The 11,776-nt window shown below is 37.5% G+C and overlaps 1 protein-coding gene across 1 annotated transcript in view; it reads left to right on the forward strand.

Moving 5' to 3' along the window:
- The window catches only part of LOC107679956 (copine-8-like), a 60,343-nt gene that overhangs the window by 16,234 nt on the left and 32,333 nt on the right, over positions 1-11,776 (forward strand). The window contains exons 3-6 of the mRNA XM_016475686.1: positions 567-613; positions 714-817; positions 4,007-4,046; positions 5,286-5,362. Coding sequence (XP_016331172.1) covers positions 567-613; positions 714-817; positions 4,007-4,046; positions 5,286-5,362 — 268 coding nt within the window. The remainder of the gene's footprint in view (positions 1-566; positions 614-713; positions 818-4,006; positions 4,047-5,285; positions 5,363-11,776) is intronic.

Consider the following 11,776-nt stretch of genomic DNA (forward strand, 5'->3'; position numbering starts at 1 on the left):
CACACACACACACACACACACACACACACACACACACACACACACACTCGTCTCCCAGGACAGATATGAGTAGAGGTGGTCATAAAGTCACACACTGTAAACTCTACGAGGCTCTGGGGTCCAAACCCGATATAAAGGTGGAGATTAAGCACGCTCGGCGGACAATGATGGTCTTTTTTTAATTAGGCATATTTTTAGACACAGTCTGATGGCAAGTATTGGCTCGTGTTTAGAGGAAGGCCCCCGGGCAGCCAAACAGATGTTCAGAAACAGAATTATTTCAGCCGCCTGCCGTTGCTTGTGATATGAATTGGCGAGACTTCTGAGTGTGTGTGTCTGTGTGTGTGTTAATGACACGCTCTTCTTACTGCATGTGAGACAAATTAGCCAATAATTGTATTCTCAAGAGCTCCACACATCTTTCTTTGCTTTTTGTGCATATTTGATTTCTTAATTTGCTGAATTCAAAAACCAGGGCTGCTATATTTTCACTCTTCTTTCCAGCAAGGTGGCGTTTTATGTCTCAAGGCAGTTTTCATGCATCTTTTATATTCTTTTCTGTGTAGTTTGTGTGCTGTACACTCAGACTGTGGCGTACAGGGAGTGGAGAGAGGTATAGTATTTTCTGAATTTGTGTTTTCAGATCTGTATTTTTTATTTATATTGCATTTGTTCATGCTGGTAATATGCCTTTTATGCACTTTATTGTTTAGTTTGGCAGGACAGAAGTCATCGATAACACGCTGAATCCAGACTTTGTGCACAAATTCATGCTCGATTACTTCTTTGAAGAGAGACAAAATGTGCGCTTTGACCTGTAAGTACAATCAGCATGCAAAAATAATTTAATGTGTCTAAATGTCAAGTGGTGTAACCTCTAACTAAAATGCAGTAACATATCTTTAGCCTACATCTTTACTGAAAAAAGTGTATGATTTACTTTGCAATTTTCCCTCATAAATGTCTAGTAAATTTCACAAATAATTACAAAGAAATGGTAAAAAATAACACATTGATTTGAACCTGAAATTTTGAAGTAGTATGACTGAAATGGTATTTGCTTCATTTTTTACAGTGTTGAATACATGTGAATGTACACATATTATTTTCAAATTTACTTTTTTTTTTTTTCAATGTAAAAGGTGAAGTTTTTTTTTCAATCAGAATAATAATAAACATTCAACCTGAATGAGTCTTGCATCTCATCTTGCCATAAAAAAAAGGACACAGGACCACAGGCCAATCGTCTTCTGAATGTTGGTTAGACAACACTGACTTATTTTTAAACTTTTTCAAATAATAATAATAATAATTTTACGTCACCTCTTTCTTTTTAAGAATTAATAACATCACATGACAGTTAAATAACTCTACACATCTACACCCCACAAACATGATCAAAATTAATTTTAATTCAGCAATTGCAAATCTGCCCATCATAGCAGAGGTGTATTAGTTCATTGTCTTTTTGTGTTTGTTTTGAAAAAAAAAAACAATCGTTCAGAGACAAAAATCTGAGAGCCACATCATTCACTCGTGTGTCAATAATTGAAAACATGAGAACACAGATTTGCATATTTAATGATCTCTATGTTGACTGTAAACAATTTGACATACAGAGACAACACATACAGAAGTGCTGTTTTCCCAAGGAACATGGGAGACCCCTTTTAATGCAGTTTTGTATGATTTCTCACATACTCTGTCTCACACACACACAGCCTGCAGGGTTTTGGCTTGTTTCCGCTCAGTGAAGCACATTTTATACAGCAGTATCCCAGAAATTAAATGTATGCATTATTCACCTACATCACACACACACACACACACACGGTCAAACACACACTGCCGATCCTCCATTAGAGCAGCCCGCTCCATACGTACCACTACAAATCATCTAGAGGCACATGATGCACGTTATACATAAGTGTTTTATAAAGACAAACCATATCATGGAGACCTGGGTGGTGTAAGCAAACAGCAGCTACACAGAACCCAATAGCAACCATTTAGAACACCTTTGCGACATCCTAGCAACCACCCAGAACACCCTAGCAACCAACATGAAGTCCGTTTCCCAAAGCATTGTGTGCCAACTCTGATCACAAGTGCTGTCATTACCAGCAACGGTGGCTCTAACGAACATCCGCGAACAGTATCGCAAACTTGTGTAGTTGGAACTACAGCTCACGACCTGTAGCATACTAGGAGCCATCTAGCAACTGTTTAGAACAATCTAACTACCATCCAGTGTTGTTCTTAGACGTTCAATTCTTGGAATGTTTTTATTGTGTTGGTGTACTTGAACATCCCAAAATGTTTTTGTAACCTTAAATCACATTCTAATCACAACAAGAAAACTGGGCATTTCAACTGTTTAGAAACATTTCAAAACACAATGTTTTTAGAACCTAAATGTTACCAGCAACCCCTCTGCAAAACACCAGCCCCCTCAGAACACCGTAGCAACCACATACAGTAGCGGCACCCGGAAACCTACCCACAGTGACCTCATTTAATAATAATTGACACATATGTAACCATAATTTATAAATTTGTTGGTGGCACAAATTTTTTAAAGTACTGAACATAAATAATCCAAGTCAAGAGCCAGCACAAGCCAAAACCAAACCCCTCAGATTGTGTTTTGTGGTAGATTCTTGGCTTAGAGTTACACACATACAACACTGCAGCACAAGCAAAGTAAAACATACTGACATGCTCTTATTGCCGAGGAGATTTGAACATGACTGTTCGGTCAGGTGAAAGTGTATCTTGATCTTAGCGGTCTCTCCTGCGGTGGCTGGAAATATCTGCACATGTGCTGACGCTGCTCATTTTGCACAGCGGGAAGAAGAAAGAGACAGACAGACTAAGAGAGAGACAGCCAAGAGTGTAGATTCATGCCGAGAGGAAAATAACATGTATCCCAACATGACAGATTTTTCCTCAAACATGTAGGTTGTTGCCACCCACTGAGGTTTCATTTAAGCTGCCAGTGAACAGCAGGATTGTGTTCATTCAGAATGTCACAAGAAAACAGAAGCACTGACATATTTTAGCTCCTAGAGTGAAAACAAGAAGTAATAACATGACTTAAAGGTAAAGTGTGCCTTTTTAAAGTGGTAAAATACTTTCTTCTGTCCTACTTCACAAAGCCAGTTATAACAATTGAATACAGTGGGACTGTCTGGGAAACAGTCATTACCGGTGCTTGATAAGTGGTGAATGATGTCATTCATTTGTCCTATATAGTTATTCAAACATACATTAAACACTTTCTACATGTAATAACTTGAATACACCTATTCAAAATACAGAATATACAAAAATGCATGATTTTAAGAAAAAAAAAGCATAAAGGTCCTCTCTAACACCATTCCTGAAACTAACCCTCAGTAGGGGCCAAGTAGATTGTATGAAAATGTATGACGAGATTTTATGGAAATGTAAAACAGTTATGAATAGTTACAATATGCCAACATGTAAAATAGTTTGAGATCGCCATGTTTCCTGATGATATCTCCCAAGGGTAACATCAGGGTGAAAAGCAATGGTCCTAATACTGAACCTTGTGGTACTCCTTACTGCACTTGTGATCGATATGATTTCTCTTCGTTCACTGCTACGAATAGATGGTGGTCACTATTTGAACCATGCTAATGCAATTCCAGTAATGCCAACATCATTTTTTAGTCTATTCAAAATAATTTTGGTTGTCATAATCACTATGCTTGCACCAACTCGCTTTAAAATGAGTGGGGAATGTTATGCCTTAGGGTAAAAAAACCCTGAAAATATCTTGAGATTGTTTCAGACCTTATTTCAGGTATTTAACCATAAACCCATTCAAAAAATAATGGAACTGGAAGTGAAAAAATACTAACATGTTCCCCGATTTAAGGACCCATTCCTGCAGCACTTTATTTTGAGCCAGAGAAATTACACATCAATTCTACAAGCATTTCACTCAGCGTCATTCACAGAAATGTCCTTTTATTTCTAGGTATGACCTCGACTCAAAGAGTGAAAACCTGTCCAAACATGTAAGTGTTTTCCTGTTAATGTAAGGGTGATGGACACTGTGCATGTGTGTGTGTGGGTTGATCTAGAAGACTTCTTATAGGTTTCTTATTGTGTTTGTGGCCCTACAGTTGTTTGACCCTCATCACTGAGGGTTTTATCGTGATTTATCCAAGCGTTTTGTGGGGTTAGAACCATGGGTCACTCTATATCTCAGAATGCACCTGTGGGATTGAGTTGCTGGACACAGTCATTCTGATCAGCGCTCTCAGAAGAATGTCTGCCGTTTTCAGTCCTGCCTTTTCATCTGCAAAACCTTTTTGCCACACATTTTGCCCTCACACAGCCTATCAAGATCTGATCTAGAATAAGGTCTTGTTCTCATCCATGTTTTTCAGGCAATTTTATTACATTTTTATTCATCCTACATTCACTTTAATTACTTTTAAAATGCATTCTAGAATCAAATTATCACAGGCTCATGAAAATCTAATATGAAATAAACCATTTCAATACTTTTTTATTTGTATTTATTCAATAAAAATAAAAATGTATTTATTTATTTGTTTGTTTGGTTAAGACAGTGTGCGGAGCATGCTTGAAGTCCACCACAGAATGTTATCAACCAAAATACATAATTTTAGAGTTGAAAAAAAAAAAATCAAAATATGCACCACAAATTCATTAATTATTACACATTTGCATGGTCTACAAGACATCTTAAAGGTTGACATCTAAGAAATTAATTGACATGGAAGATTGAACATGAACACCAAAGATGAACTTTACATTGAAAATGAAATGTGCGTTTAAGTGTTGATTTGAACAAGCAAAACATTCCCATCGGAGAACAAATACTAGCTCAAAGGCATGAAACATTCACAACCTGTTTAACTTCCATAATGCGACATATTTCTGAGCAGAGTTTGATTGTGACTTGATTTTATCTGTTGGAATTTAATACATATTCCTGATCGTATTGTGAATTAATAATTTATGCACATTATTACAAACAAGAAGTGTGTTTCTTCAAAATTCTGCACCAAAACAACTTTTCTGCCAATGTACCTAAGCATTTCAAATATTTTAAATATAATATTAATCATTAATATACTATATATTTCATGATAAATAGGTACCCATTTTGATTTCATGTTGACTTGAATGTGTACTAAGATAACAAGCAACTTATCTTGAACTCAAATGCCCCTGAAATCATAAAGTGTAAATAATGCTTCCATTCCTGCCGTGTGTGTTTGCAGGACTTCCTGGGCCAGATGTACTGTACTCTCGGAGAGTTGGTGGGCTCTCAGGGTAGTCGTATGGAAAGATCGCTTGTGTAAGTGCTGCATTTGAGCTTCGTGCTTCTCTGAAACACAATGTGTAAAAATATGATTTCAGTTCTCACCTAACATGTTTTCATTTTGGGTTTATCTTTGTTTATATGGGCAGTTGAGTTAAATGTTACTGTACTCAAAAAAGGACATATTGCTATTCATTTTTTCTGCATATATATTTTGTCATTTGTCTAAACTGTAAAAAAAAACTATCTAAAGCCAATCTAATTATGTGAGAAATATTTTTTTAATAGAGCCCCATTCTAGAATCAAATTAATGTATTAAATGTACTACTAAATTTTCTAAATGACAAAATGTGTGGTGCAGCAACCCAATAAAGCTGACTCTTTTAGGGGATCCTTAAAAATTAGTCGGAATTCAGACTTGTATGTTATGAGAAGGGAGAGCTATTACTATTAATTAAACTTGAAATAGTTGAAACTACTTTCATGTTCATTTAATCAGTCTTGCAGTGTGACGCCCCCAGAAAATAGAAATGTCAGGTTTAGTGAGCATTAAATAAGCTTTAGGCCCTGTCCACACGAACGCGGTTAAACCGCAGCTTTTTCTATGCGGTTAGGCCGTTTGTCCACACGCAAACGCAGCACCAGTTCACTGAAACCGAACATTTTTGAAAACGCCTGCCAGGGTGAAGATTTTCAAAAACTCCGGTTGCAGTGTTATCGTGTAGACAGTTTTTAGAGTTTTTGGCTTGTGACGTCGGAGCCTGCGCTGTTATCTCCACCTACTGGAGACTTTTTCAGTCTTCTGATTGGCCAACATAGCTTTATGGTTGAGATTATATCGCCACCTGTTGGCTTGGCATGCTCTTGACAGTGCTTCATAGCATGCATTTGCGTTTTCATGTGGACAGAGATTTTTTTTTAAACGGAAGAAGGAAAAACTCAGTTTATAAAAATACCCGTGTACGTGTGGTCTTAGTGGAACTGACTGTGTCGAAATTGCTGAATAGTATCACAATCAAAACAGCATATTTCAAATTGTATTATAATTAGTATGCTTTCTTTCATGCACCTTTAAGTGAGTAATATTTGACTTATAGTAATTTGTCACATCACAAGACTTTTAAATAGAACTAGTGAAGGCAAATGCAATCTAAAATATACTTACCCTTATATAAGTACAGGTGCATCTCAATAAATTAGAATGTCGTGGAAAAGTTCATTTATTTCAGTAATTCAGCTCAAATTGTGAAACTCGTGTATTACATAAATTCAGTGCAATTTTACCATTTTAAAAACGTGATGCTCACGCCTTTGTCTATTTGTCAATTGGCCATATATAAACATATATTTGGGCATCATGTTTCCCTGTATATAATGTGTGTATGGATGTTGTTTGTTTGTGTGTGTGCTGTTGGCGACACATTGGGCGGTAATATGGAATGAGGAGTGTTATATAACCAGAGCTGCCTGCACTCGTTCATTCACTCAGACCTCTCTGAACATTCATTTAGTCATGTACTGCAGCAAATAAATACATTTAGACGCGTTTACAGTGAAAGCGCTACACTGAATCGCTCATGGAAATGCATATGAATTCATTTCATTTTTGAGCATGTGTCTGTTCCTGACAGCCACATTTACAGTGGCACATCTCTGTGTCCATTCCAAGAAGTTAAAGGGTTAGTTCACCCCAAAATCGAATCATTTACTCATTTACTCAGCCTCGTGTCATTCCAAATCCATCTTTGAAACACGAGTGAAGATATTTTTTATTATTCCTAAAGGGGTTTCTATTTATCAAGTAAAAGACATTGTAAAAGTAATCCTTAAAGTCTACTGAAGAAACACAATCACTTTACATGATGGACAGATTTAATTTAGCCTTTTATTCACATGCAGTATAAACCATGAACAACACATACATAGAGCGCTTCAAATGTGCTAAACAGAAGCTCATTTGTGTTTTGAATATTAGCCAACATCTTATAGATTTGGAACAACAATGATGACAAACATTTTCATTTTTGGATGAACTGTCTCTTTAAGATCACTGTTGAAAATGACCCTTTGCAGAGAGCTTGATTGGCAGGCGATCTGACCAATCATAACGCCGAATCTGCCATTTTGTCTGACAAACAAATCAGAAAGGAGAGTAAATTAACTTAGGTGGACTTAAATTGGAAAAATTGTGTGTTGACGCAGTTGGAATAAAATACCTTCTGATGCTCATTCATGTTTATTTCATGCTTTAAGTAAATATGATAAATATAAAAAGTGACGTTAATCTATTCTCCTGTCTGGTTTGCTTGTCAGACAAAAATGGCAGATTCAGCATTGTGATTGGCCAGATCACCTGTCAATCAAACTCCCTGCATAGGGTCAATTAATATAGCTACTTAAAGTTGCGTAAAATAACTTCAAACAGCAACTTAAAGGTGTGTTCTTTTTTTAATTGCAACAATTATAATGTTTTCAAAAGTATTTTTAGCGCTTAATTATTCATATTCAAATAATAAAGATTTATGTCTCCATAGGTTGTTTCGATGTAATTTAAATGTAGAAAATTCCCCTTAAATACTTTAAATGCATTCAATGTAATTATGTTAGCTTGTAGCATATAGCAACCCAGAAAATGTAGCCTATGCATAAATATGAGTGAAATTTGTAAACAAGCACATCATCTGGTAAGCATTTTGTGTGTGCGTACAATATAAAAAACATTCTGCCTATCGTGAGTCCCCGTAAACCACATATGCATGTGTGTTGTGTGGAGACTGTATGAAATATTACTTAGTAGTCCAGGTGATATGTGCAAAATTTGAGGTGATATGTTCACTTTTTCATAAAAGCATGAAACTTGGTACAGTTGTACAGGTTAGGGCCCTGAACATTTTCAGAAATGGAGCCATCGCAAAAACACCTCGTGGTTGCCATGGCGACCATTTTACTTTCCGCCATAACCAAATTATGTATTTTGTGTCATATCTCCTGAACCAAACATGATAATACAGAAAAGGTGATGTCTACCCCTATGTTTTGATGGTCAAGGATTGCAATGATACCATATACAAAAATATAAATTGTTCAGGTGAAGAGTTAATGGTGAAATCAGCAATGTGAGGAGGAAATAACAGTATCTGAGCATCATAGTATCACAGCATTTACAAAAGTCCATATTATGGCTATTAATGTTTTTTCTTTCTTTGATAATTAACTAATATTTTATTCAATAGTACAATAAAAGATTGCATTGATTAATGATTAATTTGTTACATTTATATAGTGCTTTTCTGGGTACTCAAGATGAATGTAGATGAAGATGAATCTCCTCAACCACCACCAATGTGCAGCATACCTGGATGATGCGACGGCAGCCATATTGTGCCAGAACGCCCACCACACACCAGCTTAACTAATATTTTAAAAGATTGTTTTCGAGAATACAATCATTTATTTTAGCATTTATTTATTTATTTTATTTTATTTATTAGCATTTATTTTTTTCAGCCATAAAAAAATATAATCTCAAGTAAGTGTATTTTTCCTTACCTCTCAGGCAGTCAGGTAGGCGGTAGTGTGTTTCCAATACATTGTTGTTCTCTATCAACAATGCTCCAACATCAAACGCAGACGGCAACGCAATCTTGCTAAGCTGCGTCATATCTGCACCTCTTCTGCTGCACATCTATCATTTTCTGTGGGTCTCTGGAATTGTCAGTCAGCTGTCAACAAACTTCATTCTGGCCATTGCTTCTCAGTGTACTCTTAGTATCTTGGGTTTGACGGAGACCTGGATTCGTCCAGAAGACTCTGCAACCCCTGCTGTTCTCTCTAACAACTTCCCTTTCTCTCACACCCATGATTAGACAGCATGATTATTGCACAGGTGTGCCTTAGGCTGGCCACAATAAAAAGCCACTCTAAATGGTCTTCTCATTTCTAATAATTGGAAATACTCAACCCACTCTTCACTATGCAATAAAATTATTTTGAGTTTCATGCTATTATGGTAACAGCTCCTGTTAAACTCCATATTGTCATGATTTATCGCCTTCCTGGTCAACTGGGCACCTTTATAGAGGAGCTGTATGGTCTGCTGTCTTCATTCTCTGTGGATGGCAGTCCACTTGTAGTCTTTGGTGACTTCGAAATCCATCTGGAGAAGCCTTACACTGCAGACTTCCACTTCCACTCCTAGCTTCATTCAATCTCAAATGGCTCGCTACCACAAGCACTAACAAATCAGGCAACCAGCTTGACTTAATTTACACATGCAATTGTATCACCGACAACATTTGGTAAAACCTCTAGACATCTCTGCTTATTTCTTTATTACATTTAACCTACATATTACTACCTGTGTGCCACCAATTCCTCTACCAGTTACTTTTAGGGAAAACCTACGCACCCTTTCACCCTTCCATCTTTCCTCTGTAGTGTCATCCTCTCTTCCCTCACCCTCCCATTTCTCATCTCTGGATGTAAATACAGCAACTGACACTTTATGATCCACTTTAACTTCTTGTCAAGACAATATCTGTCTAGACAGGCCAGTGCAAAATACCCCTTCTAACTTAAAAAGTTGCCCCATGTATCATCATCTTTACTGTATTTTTGCAGAGCAGTCTTTTGGGTGGCTCACCAATGTACTAGATTACTCTAATACAAAAAATTAAGTAGGCTTGACCAAAATTTTTGTGGGGAGAAAAATTTATTGAAGATGGTAGTGTAGCAGTTCTTCAATAGCGATGTTAGCATGTCTTCCTTCAAAAATAAATGTACCCTTGTATCAATCCTAGCTCCTTACACTGCGGACTTCCACTTCCACTCCTAGCTTCATTCGATCTCAAATGGATTACCACCACAAGCACTAACAAATCAGGCAACCAGCTTGACTTAATTTACACATGCAATTGTATCACCGACAACATTTGGTAAAACCTCTAGACATCTCTGCTTATTTCTTTATTACATTTAACCTACATATTACTACCTGTGTTCCACCAATTCCTCTACCAGTTACTTATAGGCAAAACCTACGCTCCCTTTCACCCTTCCATCTTTCCTCTGTAATGTCATCCTCTCTTCCCTCACCCACCCATTTCTCATCTCTGGATGTAAATACAGCAACTGACACTTTATGATCCACTTTAACTTCTTGTCAAGACAATATCTGTCTAGACAGGCCAGTGCATACTACCCCTTCTAACCTAAAAAGTTGCCCCATGTATCATCATTTTTAGTATCCATGTAGTATCATCTCTATTTTTGCTGAGCAGTCTTTTGGGTGGATCACCAATGTACTAGATTTCTCAAATACAAAAAAATAAGTAGGCTTGACCTACATTTTTGTGGGGAGAAGAATTTATTGAAGATGGTAGTGTAGCAGTTCTTCAATAGCGATGTTAGCATGTCTTCCTTCAAACAATTTTACCCTTGTATGAATCCTAAAATTCTTGTATGAATCTCTTCTCCCAAAGTTCTGTCTGTGGGACATAATTTTATACCTGAAGATAAAAGGGCTAGAAACAATACTGTTAGGACCTCCCGCTGGAGATCCTGCAATCTACAAGACGTTCCTGAGGAATGCTGTTCCTTTGTTTTTCTAATGGAATGGACCATTTGGTTCACACCTTTGTAGACACAGTTACATTATTTCACAGAATGACCAACTGAACTTTAACCAATCAGGTGTCAGCAGCGGCTATTCAACTGAGACTGCTTTGCTGTCGGTTACTGTAGCCCTGCAGATAGTGAAAGCTGATTCCAAATAATCAGTTCTTATTCTGCTGGATCTATCTGCCACTTGACACTGTGAATCATCAGATTCTCCTGTCTGCCATCACTGGATCTGCACTCCACTGGTTTGAATCTTATCTCACAGGTAGGTGTTTCAGGGTTTTCTTGGGGAGGAGAGGTATCCAAAGAACATCAACTCTGGTCACAGGGTTTCCTCGGGGATCAGTTATTGGACCCCTCCTCTTCACCATATACACTACATCACTGGGACCCATTATACAAGCACATGGTTTCTCCTACCACTGCTATGCTGATGACACACAGCTCTAACATTCATTTCAACCAGACAATCCAATAGTAGCTGCATGGATCTCAGGCTGCCTGGCAAACATCTCGGGAAGGGATGAAGGAACATCACCTCCAGCTCAACCTGGCAAAGACTGAGCTTCTTGTTTTCCCTGCCACTTCGACTCTACAGCATGATTTCATCATCCTGCTAGGTTCATCAAAAAATATTCTTTGGTGACCAGCTGACCTTCAAGGACCATATTGTAAAGACAGCTCGATCGTGCAGGTTTGCATTGCACAACATCAAGAGGATCAGGTCCTTCCAAACAGAGCATGCTGCACAACTTCTTGCCCAGGCCCTTGTCATTTCTAGGCTGGACTACTGCAATGCTCTTCTGGCTGGACTTCCATCAAGCACAATC

Source organism: Sinocyclocheilus anshuiensis, unplaced genomic scaffold, assembly GCF_001515605.1.
Source record: "Sinocyclocheilus anshuiensis isolate Anshui unplaced genomic scaffold, SAMN03320099.WGS_v1.1 scaffold528, whole genome shotgun sequence".
NCBI classification, from domain to species: domain Eukaryota; kingdom Metazoa; phylum Chordata; class Actinopteri; order Cypriniformes; family Cyprinidae; genus Sinocyclocheilus; species Sinocyclocheilus anshuiensis.